The 27,073-nt window shown below is 38.0% G+C and overlaps 1 protein-coding gene across 1 annotated transcript; it reads left to right on the top strand.

The window, feature by feature from the left end:
• Positions 1 to 25,947, top strand: LOC140230801 (serine incorporator 5-like). The gene is made up of 13 exons (XM_072310942.1): positions 1 to 87; positions 1,807 to 1,965; positions 3,666 to 3,844; positions 6,073 to 6,249; positions 7,717 to 7,757; positions 10,612 to 10,788; positions 14,789 to 14,884; positions 16,734 to 16,908; positions 19,894 to 19,936; positions 22,696 to 22,753; positions 23,393 to 23,525; positions 24,243 to 24,383; positions 25,739 to 25,947. The coding sequence occupies exons 1-13, from the start codon at positions 46 to 48 to the stop codon at positions 25,773 to 25,775; spliced, it is 1,458 nt and encodes a 485-aa protein (XP_072167043.1). The 5' UTR covers positions 1 to 45; the 3' UTR covers positions 25,776 to 25,947.
• Positions 25,948 to 27,073: the final 1,126 nt, after the last annotated feature.

Genomic DNA, 27,073 nt, shown 5'->3' with positions numbered 1-27,073 from the left:
ATTTCGGTGACATTGATCTTGATTTTGAACAGCTGATACCGTAATATGGCGCGTGAAGGACACGAACACAACTGTTGTGAAAGTCAGGTTGGTATGGCCGGCGATGTTTATGATGAATTGTATACAATACAGCATGCCATATATGATGTTGAACGACCTTGAATGCCCTCTTAGTCTTATCATGTCTTATCAATGCCACCCTATGGACAGTGGGCAGCCATGCGTTGGTCACGTCACATGACTGTGTGATTGCTTGCTGTGTTAGGAACCATTATTTTTCCCTCAGGAATTTGTGTTTTTTAACTTAAGACTAACGTTAGAGATCTTAGTGAATCAGTTCTAATTGAGCTCTATATCTATGCCATGGATTTTAATTTTTATTTTCATTTCATTTTTTTTTTTTTAATGTGATGTCTCAATTGTAACGTTACACCGAGTTATCTTGATCAGATTCCTAAATAAAAACATCGTCATTTTGCATACTGTGACAATGTAAATGATGTTGTATGCAATATGTACCTGGTAAATTACTGATGAATACTGTGGACAGCTAGTAGGACCTGCCTACAATGTAATGTCAGTGTATATTAGGCCTATTGTACATAATATGTGATGTATGATTGTTTTCTTTTGAGGCACACATACTGCCATGAAACAAACCTTCAGTACCGGTAAATATTATTTACTTTCAAATTGCTACACCTCACATAAAACTGGTGTGCAACCTTAGGTGCCGGTAGTACATGTATGTGGTATTTTTGAACTATAAGTTGTGCCATTGATCAGAGATTTACGATGTACAAATGTAATTCCAAGTTCTTATTGACACTTCATTCTTCATTTCAATTACAAAAATTGTAAGTACAGTTGTAACGTTAGTTATCCAGACCTTGAAATGCTGTCCTGGAAAAAAAAGAAAAGAAAAAAGGTTTGGTAAAAGGTTTCCCTTTGCCAAAAACAAAAAAACAAACAAACATACAACAGTACGGTGTAGGTCTACATACTAATATGATGTACAGTCTGTAGTGTACATAGTATGTTATTTGTATTAGTGCATGAGGACATTGATGAGTCAGCATTATGTACAATGTTAAACAATGAAAACAGGTGCAAAAGATATGCTGTGTCAAACTAACAGCATGCTTGTGGGCATACTGGATATTGCACTACTAGTCAGTGAAATATTTTGTTCACACAAAAATTATATGTAATTATTTCATTGCTGTTACATGTGGGTTGCAAAAAAAAAAAAGAAAAGAAAAGAAAAGAAAAGAAAAGAAAAAGAAGATCAAGACACCCCCTAGCTCCTCTGAAGCATCAGAGTTCATGATCCCATAAATGAATAACAGCTCTTCAACCTTTTTTTTCTCTTTTCTGATGAATTCCTTCTTGTGAATAAGGCCCCAGGTTTATATACCAACCATGCAAGGATAAGCAATTGTAAGCTTGTGCTTGAGATCAATTTCAAATATCATAGACAGTACTTAACTGTTATCAATTTGGAAATTGCACATAATGCTTTATAGTATACAGGAAAATCCTAGTTATATTACAAAGGTAACAGGACTGTATTTTTACCTCGTTGTGAGTGGTACATCATTAAAAACCTTGTTAAAATTAAAGCAACCAGCTCCACATGTTGTACATGTACAAGTTGTACAGTAGAAAATTTGGATTGCAGAATCCACCTTGTTAAAAGCTGAACCTCATAAATGAGCTCATTATGTAAAACATTTCCCTGTATTATATTTATCTATCATGGAAGGCATAATTGTAATCCACCACATTGTACCTCTATTCCTACAGGTGGCATGTTGCTGTGGGGGCACCTCCTGCTCCTCACCATGCCTCCCTCCTATCAAGGAGTCTACCAGCACGAGGCTCATGTACATTTTCTTCTTCCTCCTGGGAGCCATTCTGTCTGCTGTCATGGTCGCCCAGGCTGTCCAGGATTCCTTGCCACAGGTAAAAATCCAGATCGATCAGAACTGGTAGGAATATGGACAGTTATAATGTACATCATATCTGTTAGATCCTATCCCCAAAATCTTATCCTGGATCTGGCAGCTCTGTGACATTGTACTAGGTAGCTCTGTACAAAAAATTGTAAGGAAACTGCTATGTTTTTGGTGATAATGGTATGTTGTCACAAGGAAAATGTCTGAGATATCTCCACATGAGACAATTAAAAATGACTGTTAATGTACGAGCTGAAAATATCTGTACGCGAAAATTTCAGCTCGTACAGTATATCTTTTCCAAGATGTATGAGGCAGTCAGCCATGCCTAAATCAAATCACAGAAGCCAGGAAAAGCACATTAACTTGTGAAATATTGTACATAAGCATCAAACTTTAAAGTAAGGACTTTTCTGGAGCCCAGAGTTTTGCCTGGTTTTCTAACAAAATATTGATGATCATGCTCTTTAGATGAATTGTACACTGATCATGGTGTACATGTACATTGTACATACCCACATTTGTAGTTGAGAGTCCAGTTTGTGTGATTGAATCATGGTACCTTTCTAGTTCACTGTGAATGTTAACCCATTCCATACTAAATTCTGAAATCCCCTTACACAGGCCACCAGGTTCCCATATAGAACGGGTTAAGTTGGAAAATGGGCACATCCGCGCACTTCATCTGTGGGAATTTTTAGGAACTTGAAGTTCCCGATTTCAAAGCTAGTGTTCAATGTGTACAAAATGTCTGGAAATGATGTCAGTGAATGGTGTCTAAAGAGACACACCCAGGGGGTGAGATTTCACCAAGAAAGACCATTGTGTTTCTCTACAGACTGAAACGGGTTTCCATTGTTATTGTGGGCTGTTCTTGACAATGTATGCTGAGCAATGTGGAAATGTACACAGCTGTAGGCAGCACTATATACACGTACGTGTAGTATGTGTGTACATATTATGTAAACAAACATCTGCTGCTGCTACTTTGTAGGTTCAGACGTGACAAAATATGAAAGGAAAAAAAATGGGTGTGTCAATAATCACATATCACTTGTGGGTGGCAAGTTTCGGGAAATACTACATTTTGTTATAGCATACAGCTGCACTTTAAACCAGCAGTCTTATTCAGGATGTGTGTTAACGAGTATCACGTGTACATACACACTATGTTTGATACAACTTTTAGATTAAATACAAGATGAAGGCTCAGTGTTTGTTTGTTTGTTTTTGTTTTTTTGATCTGTTTTGTGACTAGATCACTTATAGATGAGAACCATTTTTGGTGCTGATGTCAAATGTTAGGTGTATAAAGAGTGGACATTCCATCTCTTTATCAGTAAGTTCAATCAAGAAGACAGAGTGACCACAGATACTGTAAAAGCTGTTAATTTTGCAAGGGTTTTAATTTTCACAAATTTTGCAAATCACTGTTGGACTTGGATTCAAAAACATGCAAAAAATTGCAAATGTACAAGCAACAAGTTCACATACTGTACAGTCTGTACAATAGCCTCGTCAAATACTCAAAACAACATCTACACGTAGCAGGAATGTCTGTGACCTCCTCATTCACGAAAATATCAGTATGTGAAAGTACAAATGTAACATCTTTTACAATAGTACTGTTGTCATCACAGAAGACATGTTATGTTAATTTTCATCTTCATTGCTTATTTTGATGGCTCACTCTGATGTACTGTGTAGGCAACCTGGCTGGTGGATTTCTGTCGTACATCTGGGGCTGGAGAGAACTGCAGCAAACTTCTGGGTTATGTGGCCGTCTATCGCATCAACTTTGGTATGGCCGCCTTCTTCCTCATTATGCTGCTCCTAACCCTGTGTGTTAGAAGGAGCACTGACTGTAGAGGCAAGCTTCACAATGCGTAAGTCTTTTACTCGTACACCTTGTCTTGTCTACATATTGTATGTTACAGATGTAGGTCTGTCAGGGGGGGCTTGGGCTCGGGCTCGGGCCCCGCTTTTTTGGGATAATACATAGGAATACATAGGGTCTAACCACTTGGGCCCCTCCCCCCCCCCCCCACTTTTTCACTCCTGAAGTGGCACAAGGGGAAAAGGAAAGAACAAAAGAAGCATGGTTAAACTTTTTTGTGTTATACCAGAGGGCTTATAAGTGGGGGTAAGGCCTTTTTTTTTTTTCTTCTTGTCATTTGAAGAAACCGGAAATGGCTGCAGAAAGTTGCACTGAGGGCCTTTTCTTTTCTTTTTTTTTTTTTTGCTTGTCAGCTGATGGAACCCAGAAGTGGCACCAGAAATATACATGTAAACTGGCCCTCCCCCCCCCCCCCACTTTTAAATACATGGCGCCGGCCGTGCCACATACAGTTGACTTGGATGGAACAGACTGGATTATCGTATATTGTTTGTTATACAAGTACATACATGTATTAGCATCTATGTGTAGATACACAGAGTATGGGAATAGAACCAAATGATTACAGACAGGTTATACACATATTTGTAGCCTTTCAGTCAGAGGACTACAAATCATATCCGGTCAGTCCGCAGCACCCGATAATTCGCTCGTATTTATTCAACTCGTATGCAAGCCCGCTTTAGGCTTGCATACGTAATAAGCTGCGTAAGGGGATTTTGTCCTTGGGCTTTCGGCTACAAAAATACACCTTACATGTGTATGTTCACAAATTTGGTATCAAATTCAAGGAAAATATGTAAACTATCGTCACATGTTACTCAAATTATTGTAAATGAAAAATATCATAGCGTAATTTGAGCTTGAAAAATGATGAAAAAAGTAATTCGTGCAGTACACTTTCAAGACGTCAAAAAAATACCAAATTCACCTTGCGTCTCAATGAAAATGCTTTATTTGGTAGTCCATCTCCTAATCTTTGTATCCATGTAAATATCTTGACAATTTGTTGCTTAATCCGGTCAGGAACCAGTAAAATATACATCGATGTCAGTGCTGATCAGCTTGAAACCGTGCAATCTCAAGAGTAAGCTCTCTCATTGGACAGCGCCTGCACTCAGCGCTTGCATTACGTCATTACGCTGCTACATAACGGTTCGATTCATGCCACTTGCGGTTTCTTGGCACGCGTGTAGTTCAAGCGCTGAACGCACGCACTGTCCAATGAGAGAGCTCTTTCGCACCACTGTACACTTTGTGCGGAGCATACTTCTGGCTTAGGAGTGAATTTTACAGACATTTCAAAACGGAAAAACTAGTATAAATCATGCTTGCGTCTCCTTGACTCCAATATATGATGAGTATCTAAGTTTCCTCTCTACGAAAAAGCCAAAATCAGAAACAACAGTTTCTTAATCCGGTCAGGAACCAAAAAAGAACTTTAGATGACAAAATCTTCCGTGAAAAGCAGGTAAAATTTAAGCAAATTCAACTGATTATATAGTCATGATAAGATCCGATGTTATAGGCAAATTTAGTATCAAAATAAAGATCAAAGTCTGGAAAACAATTTACCACGACTTGTAGCCATGACGAATGTATGTACAAGTCGCTACACTGTGAAAACCATAGCCCTATCAAAGTCTCGCAAAATCTCGCACGACGAGACACCTTTCGAACGCAAAGATCGTCAACAAGAGCGCTGAATAAATCTTGCCGGATCGGCTCATTAGCATACGTGCTGCGGACTGACTGTATCTTCTTCATCTGTGAGGTTTTTGAGTGCATTGTAACTTCTCTGTACTTAAATGTGCAGTAATTTCTTTGAAATACATGTATTTATTTAAAGCACTGTGATATGTGTGTGTATGTTTGTGTGTGTACAGTTGTACACGTATGTGTGTTTGTGTGATTGTGGTGTCTTGTAGTTTGATTTGATGCATGATAGTCATAGTGCATGCAGTCTTTGGGCTTTACACTGGTAGTATTGGTATTGTTGTCATTATCATTATTATTACCATTATCATCATCATCATTGATTTCAAGATCAGTATTGTAATCACTGTACATAATGACACTATTCTACCATCCTTTTAAAGCCATCATCACAGAAAGTCACTTTCTCATTATAGAGATGCTTGATTCCTTGTATTTTATTGGAACACAGTCTGGATAGGAATAACAATGTCTGTAATCTCCATTTCTTTACACCCAAAGGGGCTGGTTCTTCAAGTTCATAGCACTGATCCTCCTGTGGGTAGGTGCTTTCTTTGTACCGGTCTCTGATTATGCCTTGACCGCTGGACTGGTCATTGGCTTCGTGGGAGCCTGTATTTTCATTCTGATACAACTCTGGCTACTCATTGATTTTGCTTCGTCATGGAACAACAGTTGGTAAGACATTGTTTGAAACTTGTGAATCTACACGTACTTGTCATTGAGTGTGTGTATTTGCTATTTTGCTTTGCCTTCATTTTCGAATCCTTGTGGGCCAGTGTGGGCAAAATTAATTACAGTATGGAGTCTTTGCTGGCTAAACTGGTTAAAATGCACAAGTTTATGGCATGAGTAGGGCTGGGGTGTGTATAGTGTTCACTATCTAAGTTTATGATGTTGTTTATTAAGTTTATTGTGTCATGAAGTCCATTGTCTTTTGTAACAGTACATGTGCATTCTCATTACAACCTTGTTTTAACGCAAAGCTGTTAGCAAATTGATGATGAGAACTGGCTGCACTGTGTAAAGTTGTAGGCAATATCCAATTCCTGCAAGTAACAGGTTAAATTATTCTTTTGCAGTATGTACAGTGATCATAAATCCTAACATGCTGAGACTACATGGGTTGTATTTAAAGTTTGTACACTGTATCATATTACTTGGGTTGGCAAAGTGGCATGGTACTGCTTTACTTCCTTGATAACTTCTCATTAAAAGACGGATACACCTTGTTACAGAGACTCCAATTCTCGCTCTCTCGGGAAGAGATATCCCACTTTTAGGCTATTTTTTTTTTTTTTTTTCAAAATCTCCCACTTGAGTTTGAATTTCTCCTGCTCTAGCTGTGTGTCTCGCACCTGAGATGTATTTCCTGCAGCTTGAAATGTAATTTCCTCCCACTCAACTTATTATTATTATTTTTTTTTTTCTCATATGTATTAAATGATAAGACTAAGATAGCACAAGAGAGCATTTTTATTAAACCTAGACCTTTCAGCGCTTTAAATGGTCCCTGGAGCCTGGCCCCAGGACATTCATCTTTCCACTTGTGATGTAAGTTATGCACATAATATTGTGTGCATGTTTGATCAGAGTCTCAAGTGTACAAGAAGGTCCACAGGTGGGAGGATCTCCCATGTAAGCTATGCTTGAGTTTTTAGTGTTTATTGTCAGTGGAGTGTGATTAGTGGCCGTGTAGAATTGACTCCCAGGAAATGTTCTTAAAGGGATGGTATAGTTTTGATTGAGAGGTGACTCGGGTTTCCAACTTTTCTGTGAGATGTAATGAGAAACCCCTGATGAAATATGAAAAAGCATTCAATTCTAAGAGGAATTCAAAAACTATTTGATGAAAATTGGTTTTGAAATGGCTGAGATATTGAAAAACAGGTCCTAATAAAAGCTGGGTCCCACCTTTTTATTATGACATCTTTGTTTTACTTTGCTTTTGCATACATTGTATCTTGGCCATTTCAAAACCAATTTTCATTAAATAACCTTTGAATTCCTCTTAAAATTGTATGTTCTTTATCATATCATATACATGGCTTCTAAGGGTCTGCCGAGGGGTTAAAATCTGAATCCCCCATCTCAACCAAAACTATACCATCCCTTTAAGATGTCCCATATCATGTTTCAATTCAGGTCCAGGAAGTATGACAATGGATCCAAGTGCTGGTATGCAGGTAGGTCACTGTCTAATCAATTCTTCACTCTCCAAAGAACTGTTTGCTTCATAAATTTTTTGTCAGCAAAATTTGCTCATGGATTACTGTATACGGCGTTATTTTCACGTACAGATATTTTCGCGAATGACGAGGTCATAGACATTTTTGCGAGATGTTGTTTTCGCGAATCGATGCCAATGCTTACGTTAATACTCTATTAACAAAGCGCATGGAGACAATTTCGCATGTTGTTAAATTCGTGAAATTCGCGAAAATTAAACCGTTGCGAAAATAACAGCTTATACAGTATTAAGAAACTTGCTTACTGGGGTATATCAGATTGTATTAGAACTGGTTTCATTTGACTGTATCAGAACTGGCAATCTTTTGATTTTAGATTACTACAACTGAGTTATTTCAGATTCATTTTGCTGTGTAAGCATTCACAAGGGGATAATTGTCCCCGCCGAACGAGTTCGAGCAGGGGACTATGAAACGGGCTCCGTACGTGTGTGTGTCCGTGTGTGTGTCCGTCCGTGTGTCCGTGTGTCCGTGTGTGCGTCCGTGTGTGATCAAAATCTTCAATTTGCTACTTCTCTGTCATTTATGAGCCAATTTTGATTCTGTTTGCTTTATATGATAGCACTATGTGGGAGTTTTGAAACTTCTACACAGAATTTCAGTTGTGACCTTTGACCTTGACCTTTGACCTATATTGTACATTTTCCTACAAAATGCTACTCCTTCGCCATTTCTAACCCGATTTCGATTCCGTTTGCTTTATGTGATGGCACTAGTTGAGGGCTTCAAAACTTCTACACAGAATTTTGACCTTTGACTTCTTTGACCTTTGACCTTGATTTTTTGACCTGTATTGTACATTTTGCTACAAAATGCTACTCCTTCGCCATTTCTAACCCGATTTCGATTCCGCTCGCTTTATGTGATGGCACTAGGTGAGGGCTTCAAAACTTCTACACAGAATTTTGACCTTTGACTTCTTTGACCTTTGACCTTGATTTTTTACCTATATTGTACATTGGCTACAAAATGCTACTCCTTCACCATTTCTAACCCGATTTTGATTCTGTTTGCTTTATGTGATGGCGATACGTAAGGGCTTCAAAACTTCTTCATAGAATTTTGACCTTTGACTTCTTTGACCTTTGACCTTGATTTTTTACCTGTATTGTACATTTTGCTACAAAATGCTACTCCTTCGCCATTTCTAACCCGATTTCGATTTCGTTTGCTTTATGTGATGGCACTAGGTGAGGGCTTCAAAACTTCTACACAGAATTTTGACCTTTGACTTCTTTGACCTTTGACCTTGATTTTTTACCTATATTGTACAATGGCTACAAAATGCAACTCCTTCGCCATTTCTAACCCAATTTCGATTCCGTTTGCTTTATGTGATGGCAGCAGGTGAGGGCTTCAAAACTAGAATTTTGACCTTTGATTTCTTTGACCTTTGACCTTGATTTGTGACCTGTATTGTACATTTTGCTACAAAATGCTACTTCCGGCGGGGACATATATTACGCACCGCGTAAATTCTGCTTTTCCTTGTTTACTGTGTAATGTACACATGAGTTCGGAGGCTGTTATGTGAGAGATTCATTGATCATGTTTATGGTTCTAACTTGTATATCTACAACAGAGGAAAGACTTTTAAATTGTTAGAAATCAATTGCTTGTGGTGTTGCTGTTCATGTGTACCAGATAATGCTGTTATCCTGTCCCTTTAAGAGATAATATCAATAGCTCTCAGATTTCACATAAATATCCTTTTTTTATGATAATCATAATAATGTTTTTATTTGTACTGCGTACATAAAATATATTTGCACCATGTGCACTGTACATGATTGAAGGAAATTTTGTCAAGTGCATAAAACAGTAACTTTCATTTCCTCAAATCACAAATTTGACAAAAAGACATTTGGAGAAAGAGGTGAGTCAATGAGGGTGACATCTTTCATTTGTTGCTCAATTTCCTCTCTTCTCTCAAAGTTCCGATGTACTGCAATTCATGATAGCACTTATATTTGGCACAGAGAGTGTTCAGTTTTGATTTGGTTAAATCTCCTTATCAATCTTAACTATCATGAATAATAATCTGGTATATTGGTATCATACACTCTGTACGAAGGATGTCGGTCATTTCCTTGGTCTGGTCTTCAAAAAGGGTCAGTGTCATTTATCAGAATTATCGATAAGAATTGTGAATTTAAAGATGTGCTGTAGGAAAGTGAAATCATTCAGTATGCTGGCAATGGTAGAGTAAGCTCTTGGGAGAGAGAGATAAGCTGTGTGGCTGGAGAGTGAGAGAAAAGTGGATAGTTTTCTGTGAAAGGGTGCCTTGCCTCTTTCTTGAACTAAACACATATTTAAACCCGGAATTCATGAAGATGGTACTGTACATGTACAAATGAAATCATGGTTAAAACCATGGACAAAAACCATGGCGCGCCAAGTGTTGCGTGGAATATTTTGTTACAAAATCAGTCATTTTGTTGATGAAATTATTTTTTTGTTACGAAATGACAACATTTTGTAACTAAATGAAACATTTTGTCCACGAAATGATAATTTTGTTAATGAAACAGTCATTTTGTCGATGAAATGACCAATTTCGTAACGAAATGTTCTGTGCGACACTTGGCACTCCATGGTTTTTGTCCATGGTTTAAACCATGGTTTCATTTGTACCTCCTTCGTGAATTTGGGCCTTTGAGGATGAGCTGATTTTGCTCTAACACACATTTCCCATAGACACCTGCCAAAGTGTACTTGAGGCTAGTCTTCAATAGGTTAACCAGGTACTCCATGACACTTTCATTGTGTTTTTCTCTTCTTTATTTCACAGGTCTAGTCTTCTTCATTATGGTCTTCTATGCAATCTCCATCGCTATAGCCATCCTCACCATTGAGTTCTATGGGAGGCCTTTTGTTAGCTGTTTGCGCAACACCCTCTATGTTGTCTTCAGTGGAACGGCGTGTGCCATAATCAGCGTTCTTTGTATTCTGCCCTGCATGCCCAGAAGTGAGTGAGATACTTAAATGTTTGATGTAAAGTTATTGTGTAGTCTTCAGATCTGAAAAAAAAAGCCTCTCTAAATGTTCAGAAATGTTGATAACTATTGCAGTTTTTTTATTCAGATATTATATACTGTATTTGTGACCTTGCTTCACAAAACGAACAAAAAGTCGCACGCAGTGATTTTGTGTTAGGGCTGAAAATAGGTGAAATTGGTCAACCTAGCCAATCTTGAGTTTTTGATATTTTCTGAAAGGGCAAGTCTTCTACATTATGCTAAAGCTTGGGATCACAAAACAAACAGGAAACTGTGTTTGTAGCAGTTTTTCTTGAACACTTTTTTGTAGAATAGTGTGATTAGATGTTTCTAACAGAGTCCCCTTTTCATTTATTAAAAATCCTGTACTCACTCTTCACTTTCAACTATAATAACTTTAGAAACAATGATGCTACTGCTTTGAAAGTTGGCATTAATCATGGACAGAATGTGTTAATAAAGCATGTTTAATTTAAGCTTAATCTGATAATACCTTCATTGTTATTGCTCCGGTGGCTAACTTCCTGTTTGTTTGTTTTTTGTCCCATTCACGGCACAGCTAGTGTGGCTTGGTAAAGATTAAGTGCTTGAATAGACTCTTTTTAATACTTCAGAGCCTCTTTTCTCAGTTCACACTTTTACAGAGTGTGTGCTTTCTTCCAATATTTAGATAGGTTAGCAGAGTCCATTTGAATTGAGTTATACATCATTGTAAAGCTTAGAGTCTGCTCTTTTAGAATCTGGTGACTGTTTGTTGGTTTTGTGATGCAGGGTCACATTTGATGAACAATTACTCAGATGTGGAAGAGCAGTGACTTGTATTTAAGAGACAAAGTAAACCACATCACCAAATTATACCCCTTTTTACCGTCCCCTTTGGACGTGGATCTTGAAGACTTACAGTATCAAACAAAACTAATTAATTCTGATAATTAATGCACAAAACTCCCACTCAGTATTCAATTTTTTTTTTCCTCAGTTGTTTTGATAAAAGATTTATGTGTACTGAAATTAGTGCTTCATGATTCTTCCTCATTTTCCACTCAATTGAAAGAAAGTAATTCTGTTTGTTTATTCCAAGCTGGATGAGCACTAAGTCATTGACCATCTGGTTCTCTTTTTGTTAAGAGTGTTCTGATATCAAAAACAAGTCACTTCCTGAGACAGCATCACAATCACAAGACCATGAAAGTAATTTGTGTCTAGTTAGGTTTCGTGTAATGCTACATTCAGATACATGAGGCTACTGTAAAAGAGGAAATTTTGCGTGACCAGAAACCAGCATGAAAATTAAAATGCACGAATATATTTGCATGTCATACAGTATGTTTTACTAAATAGATGTCTTGATTTTACAGAATTAAAAACATGCGAAGTTCATCTCACGCAGCTGAGCGCGAAAAATTACTCATGCGAAAATAACCACTTTTACAGTGTCTATATGATATGCAATCAAACTTGTGTCAACTATGTGTATGTGAATGGTCATGTGATGTTACTCAAGCCAGCTTTCTGTTTTGATATCTCCCTTTAAACACCCTCTTTGAAACTCTCTTGGCACTCTACTGACGGTAGTTTAGAATAACTCACTGGCACTTTATGTGGTACTTCGCTTCCACTCAGTTGATGCCTTAGGCCAATACCTATTGTCTGTAACAAAACCTTAACCACTTCATACACTTCATTGTATCTCTAAATGTATTAAGTGCCTTGTTGCTCTCTACCAACCATATCTATTAATCTTTCAACATTGAAACTGAAAATTAAAGTCAATTGCATGTTTGTCACGTAGTTGTATGGCTATGGAGTCAATAGTGATTCAATAGTCCTGTAAAGGTGTAGAGTTTACTGTATTAAAGTTCAGCCGTCAATCAGTTTTGAATGGTCAATGTCAATATTCATATCTGAACTGTTTCTTCAACAATTTTTCCTGAATAACTTTCCTGAACAAACCTCTTTTCTCACAAGGAGTCTGGTCTTTTGTACAGCACAGCTGTGTCAATTCAAGCCATTATTATTGATATTTCCGAAATGCTTTCGATCCTAACCTCTATTGTTTCAATGTCCAATCAAAAATCATTATTTGAGTGAATAGTTTTGAGAAACTTTTGATGCTCTGAAATGCTGTCTGAGCATTATGAAATAGACTATTGACAGTTATAACTACATGCACTAATAGGGATTTGTGATCAAATATAGACCATAGTCATACATACCACAAAGTATTAGAAGTGTATGCTTTGGTCCCGTTGTCCACTTTGTGAATATCACTTGATTAGCCATCAGTATGAAGGTTTCTCACATCTTGTCCTTCTTGAAAGGTTTTATCATGGAGCAATGAGTAAGAGTTTTGGGACCTTAGCAGGGAATAATTTTCCTGGTATCACTTAGCACGTTGTTATGTTTGTTTGTTTGTTTGTTTGTTTGTTTGATTTGTTTTTTTTTTTTTTTGGGGGGGGGGTATTCATACATGTATGACTAGTATACAAATGTCACATGTGTAGCAATTTTATTGCATACAACATACATGTACGGTGTATGTGTTGACTTGTACACCATGTCTATTGACTAAAGATTGCTACTCAATTTCAAGAATGGAAATTAATTCCCTGCGTAGAATCTTTCTAAATTGAAAGATTTCAGAACTTTTTATTCTTTTATTTATTTATTTTTTTTTGTACAAGGCTAGTGTTGTGAGAAGAAATTGCCAAGGACTATACATTGTAGACACACTATGAATTGACGTGAGAGATTTTTTTTTTTTTTTTTTTTTTTTTTTTTTTGTGTGTGCATTGTCAGTTTGGACACAAGGGACTATTTTCCTTAAAAAAACATTCACTTGTGGTTTAAAAGTGTGATATGATCCAAAGGATGTGATTGTTTGGGATTTCCTCCTGACTAAGCAGTGAAACAATAGAACAGGAAAACATTAGGAGCTGAAGAGGTGACAGAGCATAACAATGGGAACTCTAGGAGAATTTGTCATGTGTGGTGTGCAGAAGACTGTAGAGAGAGTAGAAAATGATGGTGTCATTATGGGGCAAATTACCAGTAATTACAAATGTAGGCTTATCATTTAAGCAGAGAGTATGTCACAGGTCAAAGGAGATTGATATCTGTCATGAAATGTATTGTTGCTACAGGAAGTGTTAAAGGGATGGTATAGTTTTGGTTGGGATCTGGTTTGAGGTTTCCAACTTATTTGATGGTGATTTTTTTTTTTTTTTTTTAGATATGACGAGAAGCCCCTAATGAAGTATTAAAGATCATATAGTTCTAAGAGAAATTCAAGGTTTATTTAATATGGTTTGGAAATGGCTAAGATATCCAAAACAAAGCAATCCTAATAAAGGTGGGACTCATTTTTTTTATTAGAATCACTTTGGTTTTGATGCCTTGTTCTTGAATATCTCAGCCATTTCGAAACCAAGTGTCATCAAATAAACTTTGAAATAGTCTTAGAATTGGAGACTTCCTAACATTTCACAAAGTGGTTTCTGAATATCTCGCAAAAAGTTAAAAGCTAAATTCTCACCTCAGCCAGTACTCTATGATCCCTGTAAATGAAGTGAAACTGAATTGCTGTCTTTATATACAAAGTATGATGACATTGTTAACATCATGAACTCTCAACAAATCAACACTGGAGTCACAATTATACTGGTACTTTCACGCCCTGTGATCTGTTCCAAATAGGGTGAATGATGAGGTACAATTTGTATATAAGCGAATACAATTTGTCGCTAATTGGACTTCTTGACTATTTTGCAAGTTGCTCGTGGAGTACAGTAATGGATTGACAAATGTACACGAGCATGTCGCATTCATGTTGCGATCAGATATGATATATTTGCATGTTACGAAATTCACAAATTGCACCTGACTTGCAAAATTCACAAAATATATGGTGTATTCAGTATTGAAGAATTAAATGAAAGTTATTGGATTATTTTCTCTCCTATTTTTCAGACAACCCAAGAGCCAGTCTGCTCCAGGCATCCATCGTTTCAGCTTATATCATGTATCTCACCTTCTCAGCCATTGTCATACAACCTGCCATGGAATGTGAGCACTTCTACACCTTACTGTATGTCTTGTGGATGAAAGTTCATTTTGTCACAATCAGTTGGAAATTACCTTTGCTTTGTGAGACTTTCGCCTACTGGATCTGTAGAGCTGTAGGCTTCTTTAGATCGCACGCTGTGAGAGAGTCTTCCCACTAGCTGACGTAGCTGGCGCCCACCGATCTGAGAGAATGAGATCGTATATTGAGGAAAGTGAGTATTGCCCCAGGTCTCGGTTGAAGGTTTTCCCATGTTGGCGGGGGTGGGGGGGGGGGGGGGTGGGGGTTATGTTTACGTTACCGTTGGTTTGTGTGTTAGTTAGTTCGTCCGTGTGCAAAATAACTAAAAAATTAGTTAACGGATTGGATTGAAACTTGCAGGAAAGGTTGAGAATGACACAAGTATCAAACGATTAACTTTTGGTAGTGATCCGAGAATTTTTGGGGAATTTATGAAGGATTTTTGATATTTTGGTTGTAGGGTCAATGAACTTGGAGTTCAGGCTGCGCGTAGTTGAGGTTTGCCTGCGCGCACTAAAGTGCATGCTCTAGTTTCTGCTAGGGTGAGGCGCGCCGTGCAGCTGAGGGTTTATGACGTAACAAACGTTTCTAAATTGGGAAATCGGGCGGCTTTCAGCACACAATGCTATACAATTGTAGGTACACTGTACGTATGGGTGGAAATCACTGATATCTCTATGGAAGAACAAGATCAGTGGTGGAAATGAGCTGCATGCTTGGCGGAGGTCTGTGCTCTCAGAGTGCTTTTCTAGTTTGGGAATGTGCATGGCTTCCCTTATCTATTGTGAGGTTTTAACAGAGTCTCTGGCTAGGATGGAAGACTTTCTCCAGTGGATGTGGTGATTTTCACTGGCCACATGGTCACTGATTACTGACTTGTGTGCCAACTATAACATCGTGTACATCAGCTAGTGGGAAGACTCTCTCACAGCTCTCGATCTGAAGAAGCCTACAGATCCAGTAGACGAAAATCTCATCAAGAACAGGTAATTTGCAACTGATTGTGACATAATAAACTTTAACTAGTTGATATTCCAATCAGATGAATCTTTTCAGTGACCTAATGTTTTGATTTTTCATCCACATGATCACACAGATGTAGTTTTCTATGTGATTTAACATTTCGTATGTCTACAAATTCTTCTGGGATAGTGTGTGCCCTCAGGGTGGGATGGTGGGTAACAAGGTCATCTGCTAGGAGAGGGGGAGAACTTGTAAAACTTCTGAAAAGATGGAGCAAAAAGGTGTTATATAGTTTATATTACAATTACAGTGGATATTATTGTAGTAGAATAAATCTTTCAGTTTATTGTAATACACCAAGCATGTAGAGTGAGACATTGAACCATTGAACATTGAAATAGTAATTTTTCATAATGGCTGCCCAAAACTTTTTACAAAACAACTGGCTGAACTATCTTTTTACTTTGGCTGCCAGCTCTTTGCTTTAAAAATGGGCTCCACAAAAAGAAAAGCTGATGTAGGACTCTGAAATATTTGATACAGTCTTTGTAGATATAAAATGTGATATTTCCTTTAAAAAAAATCTAATGTTTTGAACAAAGATGTATTTTCCTATTTAAAACAGAAAAGAAAAAAGAAATAAAGCAGGCTGCCAGGCAGCAGAAGGATGCTGAACATGTATTTCTTAAACTTTGCCTTAGTAAGTTACGTAGTTTGAATAGTTCCTGTGAAATACTTTTTTAGGCTCACTTCCATCAATGCTGTCGAAACATTATTCAACCTCTTGTGGTTGTGTTGAAAGGAGTATAGTTTCTGGCAAGAGTTCAAGATAGATGTCATCTGTTTTATGTCCTGTATGAATCATAGCCCAAGAGGAGATTGGCTTCAACGAGACTACCAATACCACGATATACAACACAACCTATGTGCTGTGTGCACCGTCTAGCCTTTCTTCAAGTATTTTGATGGAGAGAACTAATGGAGAGTTGCTCAGTGCCATCATAGCAACCGTTTTGCTTCTTGGAATGGTGCTGTATGCCTGGTAAGACAGAGAAACTTACAAGCTATCAAGATCTACATTTTTTTTTCCACATTTTCAGAATGCTCTATTACTGTGTGGGGGATATAGAATTTGGGATATTGCAGAGTAGGCTTTTCATAGATACATTTAGTGTTGCTATTTGCATGTTTATTAGTCTGGTTTGTATGTACTGAACATAAATTTGTCATTTAGAATTGGAGGACATTGATATGAAAATTCAGATGGACAGAAATTATGTGGAAAGAGCAAGGTTTGTCATATGACTGCAGTGATGAGTAACAATACAACACATTGTTTGAAGGAACAATGAGAAGGAAAATATGATGAGGAACTTCATTTCCTCTTCTTGAATCTGAACATGAAAAATAAACGAGGAGGAGAGAAAAACAAATATTATTGAGCCGTGGATAATGTGCACTGTTGCTATTTGGCACACGGCTCCATGAGAGGTTGGGGCTTCTTTGGTTTTAGTTTGTTATGCCAAAGGTTCATTATTCTGATGGTTCATTAGTCCAAAAATTGAATGAGGTTCGCTATTCTGGAGGCTCTCTTGTGTGAAAGTGAAGTGAGGTTTGTTAGTTGAACCTTATTTCACTTTGGAGTATCAAGCCATTCGAATAACGAGCATTACCCGTTTCTTTTGAAAGAAGATGCTAGGATGTGTTGACCTGGGTGTCAACCCTGGTACACTGATATGAAAGGGATAGTTCCTTCCTGTTTTACATTACAAGTAACTTCCTGTTTCCAAGAAGATTGATTACGAAAGGATGAATTGGTTTCTCTGAATGCAGGATGAAATTTTATGCAAAAATTTTACTTGATATCATTTGTCTCTGTTTTCATTGTGATTTAAAAAAAAAAAAAATAATCCTTTGCTGTGATTACAATTCACTTTGTCATATTATCACAGTGAAATTCAGCCTGTGCTCTTTTGCATTCATTATGAGCAGATACACTCTAATTCTTGATGGCGAGAGCCAATTGAGTCCATTATCTACTTTATACTGTAGCATTCCACATCTCATACATTTTATAATAGACAATTACATTCACAAATTGCTATTGGGACACGTATCTCTCTAATTCCATTTCCCCCTCATCTCTCAGAAATATTTCAGTTTCAGAGAATGAATATAGACCAGTACACTTGTTTCTTCCACCTCTTAGAAACAGAACGGGGAATTCAAGGATCCAAATTATATCTGTCCAGTGTTTGTTTCAAATGTTCACATTACCTGCAAGGCTTGTGACAACATAGTGGTTAACTTTCCAGTCACTACTCTCCTTGTGATTAAACTTGTGTCAAGGTTGCACTGGGGAATCTTCATAATATGATACTGCCCCAGGTCAAAGGTTACCTAGTGTCACACATGCAGACTTCCCAACCATTCTAAATTTGGAGGAAAGAATCTGAATTTTGACCATTTCCAGCCCTTGTTTTGATCGGAGTTTCCTACATGTACTTTTCTTGATAATTTTAGTACACATTCCTACAACATTTTATGTTAATTGCTCATTATTTCCTACTTTTGAGCCAAATCATCCCTGTTTTTCAGTCAGAAAAGTTGGGAAGTCTGCACATGAAAGCGAGACGCTCTTGTAACTTTTCAATGTTTGCTTTGAATTCAATCAAACTGCATCAGAGAGGTACTTTTGCTATTTACTTGATAACGTTACAATGCACATTTCAAACACAGAAAACTTCATCTCTGCACAGAAATGATTAATGAACATTTTGTTCAAGCTGTCCCAGTTTCTGTTGAATGTGAACCCAATTTTTGTGTGTGGTTGTTGCCATCACTAAAAGCTCTTTATAGGTACTTGTTTGGAAAGTGTTTAAGTGTTGTTGTTTTTATGAGGAGCCAAGTTCTGTTCAGCAACGGGGTTAACATTTATTTGCAGTATCAAAAATGTATTTACTCTATCTTTGAGACAGCTATTGGATGACAAATTCTCCACAACCTCTGCAAAGGAAGGTAACTGATATAAAAAAAAAACATTAATATCAAAAAGAAAGAACACTTTATGAAACGCCATGTCATCTCTTAAAGTTTTAGTTTATGACATTTCTGCATGAGATAAATAATTTTTGTTTTCACTCTGAAGTTTAGCATGATTGTAACATGGAGCACACAACAAGAATTCACTTTGTTTTCTTTTGTTATCACTTGGTTTTCAGTTTGTTAGATTCCATCATTGATTTCACAAAATGGCGGTGATTCAACTCAGTCAGTAGCGCATTTGCCTCCCCATTATTAGAGGCAAAACCACTGTCCCTTGGATAGGACATAAAATGGAGGTCCTGTGTGTGAGAGAGTCACAACCCACACATGTACGTAAAAGATTTTGCTTCATTCGTTCATCACAAAGGGCAGGGTGCATACAACTCACTGAAGTGGTCTGCCCAAATTACTACAGCTGAACCTCATGGAAGACCAGCTAGTGCAGCTGCATATGGGTTATCCAGCTTTTTTCTCAGATGGAAATTGAAACAAAATTGCTTACATGCATGAGGATACAGTGAAAGAAGAATCAGTTGTCCTGTTAGGGTTTTAGTAAGGTATGGTGCATGATGAGAATTACTTCCTGCATTGAAAATAATACTTTTGGGGATTAGAATCTTGATTTTACATCCCATGTATAAAATTAATCAAATTAATTCGAAATAAAAGTTTTATATTCAGATATTACAGAAACTATTGTTATAATCTTAAAATAAGTATAGTCTTGTTTCTCATTGCTGGATGTTACCCCTCCTGCTCCCCCCCCCCCCAAAAAAAAAAAAATCACATGAAGTTTGCGCACATCATGACTGGTCTTTACTGAAATGGCTGCAATAGTGATGAAAGCTTCCTGCTCATTTGCATGCCTTACCTTGTTTTAATGAATATCTTGTACAAGTATTTTGGTTTTCTGCTGCTTATTTCTTTGCCTAATCTTTCATTTTGCCTAATATCACTCTTTTGTTTTACGCTGCTTATCCAGCATTCGCACGTCCACAGCTTCACTTGGTATGCTACCTGATGAAGTGAGTCAAATGGGTGTAATGTGTGCTAAAAGTGTCCTTTGTATGTGTGTGTGTGTGTGTGTTCCCTGTTCTGTCTTGTACCATGACGTAGTATGGGGGATGATTAGCTGCAGGATTAGACATTTCTTTACATGCAAAGTAAACTTAATGTGAATACACTGTACAGCAGTGCTTCACAGAGGTGTTCAATAATTATACCATCTATCCCTGTAATGTGGGTACCATCAATTAAAGCGAAGCACAGTTGTAGAGCCTTGTCACAGATGCACTGTGGGATAGCTCAGTAGCATTGTCTTTTCAAGTTGTCTAGCTTGTGTCTTCTTCTATACAGAATGCAAAACAATAAATGCAGGCATTTTATTCCTTTATTAGCTCACCTGAGCCAAAGGCTCAAGTGAGCTATTGCGATCGCCCTTCGTCCGCCGTCTGTCGTGCGTCGTGTGTCGTCCGTCGTGCGTTGTGCGTCGTGCGTTGTGCGTCGTGCGTAAACTTTTTACATTTTCATCTTCTTCTTGAAAACCCCAAGACCGATTTTCATCAAACTTGGCAGGTAGCATCCCTAGGGGGTTAGGAACTCAATTTGTTAAAATGGGCACCATGCCCCACCCAGGGGGCCCCCAGGGGGCCCAAACCCCCCAAATTAAGGAATCTGTAAAAATCTTCTTCTCTAGAACCAGAAGTGATAGAGCTAAGTTAATACTATGAGTTTAGGATTGATGACTGTAGTTTCAAGTTTGTTCATGGCAAAATCAGGGGTGCCCCCCCCCCCCCTTGGGACCCAGGGGAGGGGGGTGGGGAGGGGTTCTAGTGGGGCCTAAATTGTACATTTTCATCTTCTTCTTGAGAACCCCATGACCCATTTTCACCAAACTTGGCAGGTAGCATCCCTAGGGGGTTAGGAACTCAGTTTGTTAAAATGGGCACCATGCCCCACCCAGGGGGCCCCCAGGGGGGCCCAAACCCCCAAAATGAAGGAATCTTTAAAAATCTTCTCTAGAATCAGAAGTTATAGAGGTAAGATAATACTATGAGTGAGTACATTAATGACTGTATTTTCAAGTTTGTTCATAGGAGATCAAGGGGTGCCCCTCTTGGGGGCAGGGGGGGGGGGGTGGTTGGGAAGGTCCAAATGGGGACCTGAATTGTACATTTTCATCTTCTTCCTGAAAACCTCATGATGTATTTTCGTCAAACTTGGCAGGTAAGCATCCCTAGGGGGTCAGGATCTCAATTTATAAAAATGGGCACCATGCCCCACCCAGAGGGCCCCAGGGGGCCCCAATTCCCCCAAATTAAGGAATCTTAAAAAATTTGGGCCCTTATTGTACAGTTTCATCTTCTACTTGAGAATGCCTGGTCAAATTTCGGTAGAGCTGTGAATAATTTAGATGAGTGACTGCGTGAAAGGTGAACTTGTTATACTCAGGTGAGCGCTAGACCCGCGGGTCTCTTGTACTACAAAGTCTTCCTCAGTTTGAATTTGATGGTTTCAAGGTTTTCGGTTTGACTGATTTATGGCCATTGAAGTCAATGTGTCACACTCAGTGTACAGGTCATGTGATGGAAGCAAAGATGTATTCTAAAATACCTGTGGATGAAAGAATCGACCTGAGTTAGTTGGCAAGCTCTATTGCATACAGTGCTTCTTCCCCAACTCGTCCCGGTCGTCGCATGAATGAATGCTCTTTTCACGCTGGTCTGGCGATAGTGATGCAGCAAAGATTGGATCCAACTTTGCTACGAAGGCCATCCCAGAATGCATCTGAAACAGGACTGGCTGGGAGGCATTTGTATATTGGCGATACCCCAAATTTTGCAAAGAAATTAGCACACGTTTAGCATTCACATTGGCACAGTGTTATGCTCTTCAAACCATTTCTACATAGACCTGAAAAGCTCTTTTCTGTTGCCTAGAATGTAATAGAATCATATTGAGTCATATTTTGAAATGACTGTGCAACATGTAGCTCCCCAAAATAGGGATAAGGCTGAGGTACAAACATACAAATTTATAAGCAAAGTTTTTCAGTTACTTTTATGTCATATGCAGAATGTAGGGAGAACCGTATAAAGAATTAGGTATGTACAATATGATATGGGCAACTAACTTTTGTATTAATTTATCAACTTTTGAACTGCAATTTGCTTGAACTCTTACATGATTTATATGTTTTCGTTGATTGATAAACATTGGACTCTACTATGATCAAAGATAATGAAAAAATCACAGTCATTTGCTATAGAAAATTTTATAATCAAGAGTAAAAGACAATTAAAATTTCCAATTTTGTTCAGCTGATGTGCCAGACACCATATTCCAAGAGGAATATTATATACTGATCAGATGAATGATGTTAATACATTACATGAAGAGAAAATTATGCAACTAGGGTGAAACTGATGCAGTGACAGCTTGCTGCATTGATCATAATTTGGAAACAAATCATGTATCCAGTCATTTAGTCCTGATTTGTAGCTCTTTGTCCCTAGTACAGAACATGTTTAATACACCTGTGGTATGGATGTAGTGAAAACAAGTTGTCAAAGAATATGATTTGTACTCTATCAGATTAGTGTTCTATTTTATCTTTTATGGATTTAACCATGTTTGGAGTTATTAATGTTATTATTTTCTCCACTTCATATCTCAGTACAATATCAATCTCTATACAGTATTAGCATACAGGCCATGTAAAAAGAAGCAGTCATTCTCCTTGACTTGTGTTAAGTAAAAACTATCAATTTTCTTGATCTGCCAGGAGGATCTAAACAAGGCTTTCTGGTGTTGCTGTGGACAATCAGGAGATGAAGTAGATGGTATGTAAGAATGAGTTCACTGTGACTGATAGAGTTTTTTTTTTCTTATTTTAGCTCACCTGAGCTGAAGGCTTATATTGCAGTTATTCATCATTTGCTGTGTGCCATCTGTAGCGTGTCGTGCATATGCTTTTATGTATTCAGCTTCTTCTTGAACCCCATTACAGTTTTTCATCAAACTTGGCAGGTACTGTAGCATCATTAGAGTGATCTCTATTTTTTTTCCCAAAATTGGCACCATGTCCCCAAATAAAAGAATATTTACTACTCTTCTTCTCTAGAACCAGAAGTGATAGAGCTGAGTTAGTTCTATAAGTATGTGCATTAATTACTGCAGTTTCATTTGTTCATGGCGGAGCCAGAAGTGATTACATGTCAGCGTCAGCAATTTGTTGATTTTTGAGTGACAACTTACAAAATGAGTTATAATAAATAACATTTGTTTAAAAATCAAGAATTTTTCATTGCATTAACTCACTATATTTGTTGATGTATGCGAGGTTAATACCATGTACAGTGTTTATGTTGTTATTTTTGGGCAGAACAGTCCACCCCTGCTATGATGTCATAATATAATTGTAGTAGTCTGTAATCCACATTGTCTATTTGTCTGGTTTGGTGTGTTTGTTTGTTTGTTAGGTCACCCAGCCAGGAGATGGGGAGTGATGATAGCAAACGAGGCAGAAGAAACAATTTACAGCTACGCATTCTTTCACTTCATATTTCTCCTGGCTTCTCTCTACACTATGATGACTTTCACCAACTGGTATAGGTAAGCTGATCAGTTTTTATGGATGCTCATGATTACACAGCAGCCACTGAAAGTGAAACAACCTGTCCATTCATCATATTGATAGAAGTGTCAAGTATGTGTTACAAAATCTAGGATCTTGCTAGACTTGAATTGAATACATCATCCATTTTCCAAGAGCTAAAATAAGTCTTTAAACTCAATCATGCCACCTGCCATTATCTTTTTGACATAAAATTGCAATCCTCTATTTCAATGTGTACTTTGTTTTTCATCAACATCTTATGGACAAATAGTTGTAAATCCTTGCACAGTGGAACGAAAATTGTGTATAATGTGTAGTCCCATGCACTGAAAGTGATGTGGCACCTGAATGCATGTAGTAAGCAATATACTACTTCTTTTGATAAAGTTTGGTGGTATTCATGTTTGAAATTTTAATAGCATCTTCTACCATATCAAAATGGACACATGCATGACTGGGGTACTTGACAAACACAATTTGAACTCTTCTTGACCTTTGACCGTTTCCATGATGGCTCAGGACCCAGGCTTTCATAGCTTCACATGCTGCCTGCCAAATCTACATCTATGTACATGACATATCCAGTTTCCATTTTATAAGCAGTGGTTTAACCCATTGGATCCTGAATGGAGTAAACACAGGTTGATGTGTGTGGAGATTGTGTTTTAAACAGTCAATGTATCAATGAAATTCTCTTTCTCTGATGACTGCAGCCCTCAAAGTGCTACTCTGGAGAACCTGAACAGAACATGGCCGCCATTCTGGGTTCGTCTAGCCTCAGCCTGGATATGTGCCTTCATATTCGCAGTAAAAATCATCTGTATCATGTGCAGAGAAGGCACACGGGGACAGCGGTAAAAATATATGTGATATATTTTGTGTGTTTGCTGTCTGTGTGTATCGTTTGTATATTTAGAATTGTCCTTTGTTCTGTGTTGTGGCCGAAGTGTATTGAAAATTTGTTGTCACTATAAATTTCAAAGTGAGAAATTTTATGCATGTACGTATGCAACTCAAAGGCAAAAGTATCCATCTTGAACACATAGGAAACTGTTGATTTGATTGACATTGCAGCTCATAGTACACAGCTGTGACATGTCTTCAATCTCAACTGCAGTGCGATAGGGTGCGTTAGAGCGATCTCCTAAAGCGAACTGCACCGTACCGTACCAGCAACAGAGGAGCGCTCGAACGCTCCTAAAGTGTACCGTACCGTACTGTACCGAGCCAAAAGTGGACCACTTCCCGATGTGCTCCAAAAGGGTACCAAAAGCTTACCAAAAGTTCACTGTAAAGCGTGGGCGTATCATGTGCGTACGTCACAATGCAAAGACATCATTCTCTTTGGTCGGGACAGCTGTAAGTAGTTCAAGTGCGCCAGGTAAATGACCCTTTTGCTACAAACTGCGTGACCTCTTCTAAAAGTAGCTCATGAGGTATGCTTTCTCAACAGAGCGCTTGAACGCTCTAAATCTGGCACAGTATGGTACGGTACGCTGTAGTTCCGTTCACTTGTGGTTCGCTTTACAGCGCTCGAATGCAGCCATAGATAGTGATGTTGCATGGTGGAGAGACATGTACCAATAACTGAGACAAACTGTAGAGTTTAAAATGTTATGCAGAATTACTTCAAGTCCTCCTGTAATACCACAATGTAAAAGTTTTTCGATTTCTGTGTTGACAATGTGTTGACAATGTCCTTACAAGTGAAATTTGATGTTTATCTGAATGATATTCCCAACCTTATTAAAAAAATTAATGTAATTTAAACATTTCATTTTTAATCTGATATTTGATGATATATCAGGGAACCATCATGAGAGGTGTGTATTTGTGTAATTTGTGCATATATCGGCTTCATTTCAAACTGCAAAAGTTTCATGTAAGGGCTGTCAAGCATCATGGTGTGTACGCAACAGCACATTTTCCCTGCTGCTTCACTTATAAATAATTTGTAATGCTTTTGCCAAAAATTATTTTGATCATACGGTTTTGATGTCAGTGCTTAACATATACTGTTTTCTTTTACCTGCCAAGTACCATAATCTTGCTATTTCTTGGTGTGTGTGTGTGTTTGTGCATTTTGCATTCTTTTTAATTCTGCTGAAATGTATTGCTTCGTTAGTGGCCTTTTCTGCCATTCTTTGTCTCTTCCTCACTTCAGTCATTCCCTGAGTGATCCTTTATTTTCCTTTTTGTTTGACTTCAGATCTTCCCGTTCAAGAAGGAGAAATGCCCCTCTGTAGCAGCAAGCTCTGCTATAACTCTCTCTGAGTAATTTCTGAGGTATGCTCCATGTAGAGAGATTAGTCTTGGAAGGAATTTTTGGTGCACGTCACGAGACCGACACCCACAAGTCATACAGATCACAAGTCATACAGCCCATGAGTTAAACAGCTCACGAGTCATACAGCCCATGAGTTAAACAGCTCACGAGTCATACAGCCCATGAGTTAAACAGCTCACGAGTCATACAGCCTATTAGTTCGACACTAGGCTAACAAGCCCCATGAGACCGACACATTAAGCCCCATGTTGTATCTGTCAAACTCGTGGGTTATTTTTACCTAGTGTCGAACTCATGGACTTTATTTGCCTAGTGTGGAACTCATGGGCTGTATGACTCTTGAGCTGTATGACTCATGGACCTCTTTTCAATGTCGAACTTGTGGGCTGTAGGACTCGGTGGTGTCGGTCTAATGGGATGACCCCGGAATTTTGCCTCAAAGTACCCTGAATGTCAGGAATATGTAGTTGTATTCACTAGTTCTTTCATTTCATGGATGTACCAAACTTTGTAATGACTTGCCACCTTTATATGTGACAGTGCACCTCAAAACAAACAAAAAGTCGCCAGATATGAATTTTTAGTTAAGACCATATTCTGAAAGAGCAGACTTTAAGCTTTAAAATGATGTATAACTCAAATCAAATGGACTCTCCTAACCTATCTAAATATTGGAAAGAAAGCACAAACTCAGGAAAAGTGTGAACTGAGAAAAGAGGCTCTAAAGTACAGTGTCTATTCAAGCGCTTAATCTTTACCAAACCGCGCTGGCTGTGCGATGAATGGGACAAAAACAGGAAGTAAACCACCAGAGTAACAACAATGAAGGGATTATCAGATTAAACTGAAATTAAGCATGCCTCATTAACAAATTCTGTCCATAATTAATGCCAAATTTCAAAGCAGTAGCGCTATCCTTTCAAAAGTTATTAGAGTTGAGAGTGAAGAGTGTGGACAAGGTTTTTCAAAAATGAAATAAGGGTTCTAAAAGACACACCTAATCACACTATTCTCCCAAAAATGTTCGAGATAAACTGCTAAAAAAAAACACTTTCCCGCTCTTTTTATGACCCCAAATTTTAGCATTATGTAAAAGAAGACTTGCTCTTTCAGAAAATATGAAAAAGTCAAGTTCGGCTAGCGGTTGACCCATTTCACTTATTTTCAGTCCTCACGCAAAATCAGTGTGTGCGACTTTATGTTCGTTTTGAGGTGCACTGTCACATATGCTAATTGCAATGTTTGGTCACCTACTTA

This window comes from Diadema setosum, chromosome 7 (genome assembly GCF_964275005.1).
Source record: "Diadema setosum chromosome 7, eeDiaSeto1, whole genome shotgun sequence".
Classification (NCBI taxonomy): Eukaryota; Metazoa; Echinodermata; class Echinoidea; order Diadematoida; family Diadematidae; genus Diadema; species Diadema setosum.
Note: the sequence above shows the minus strand (reverse complement) of the source record. Positions and strands in the feature narration are given on the sequence as shown.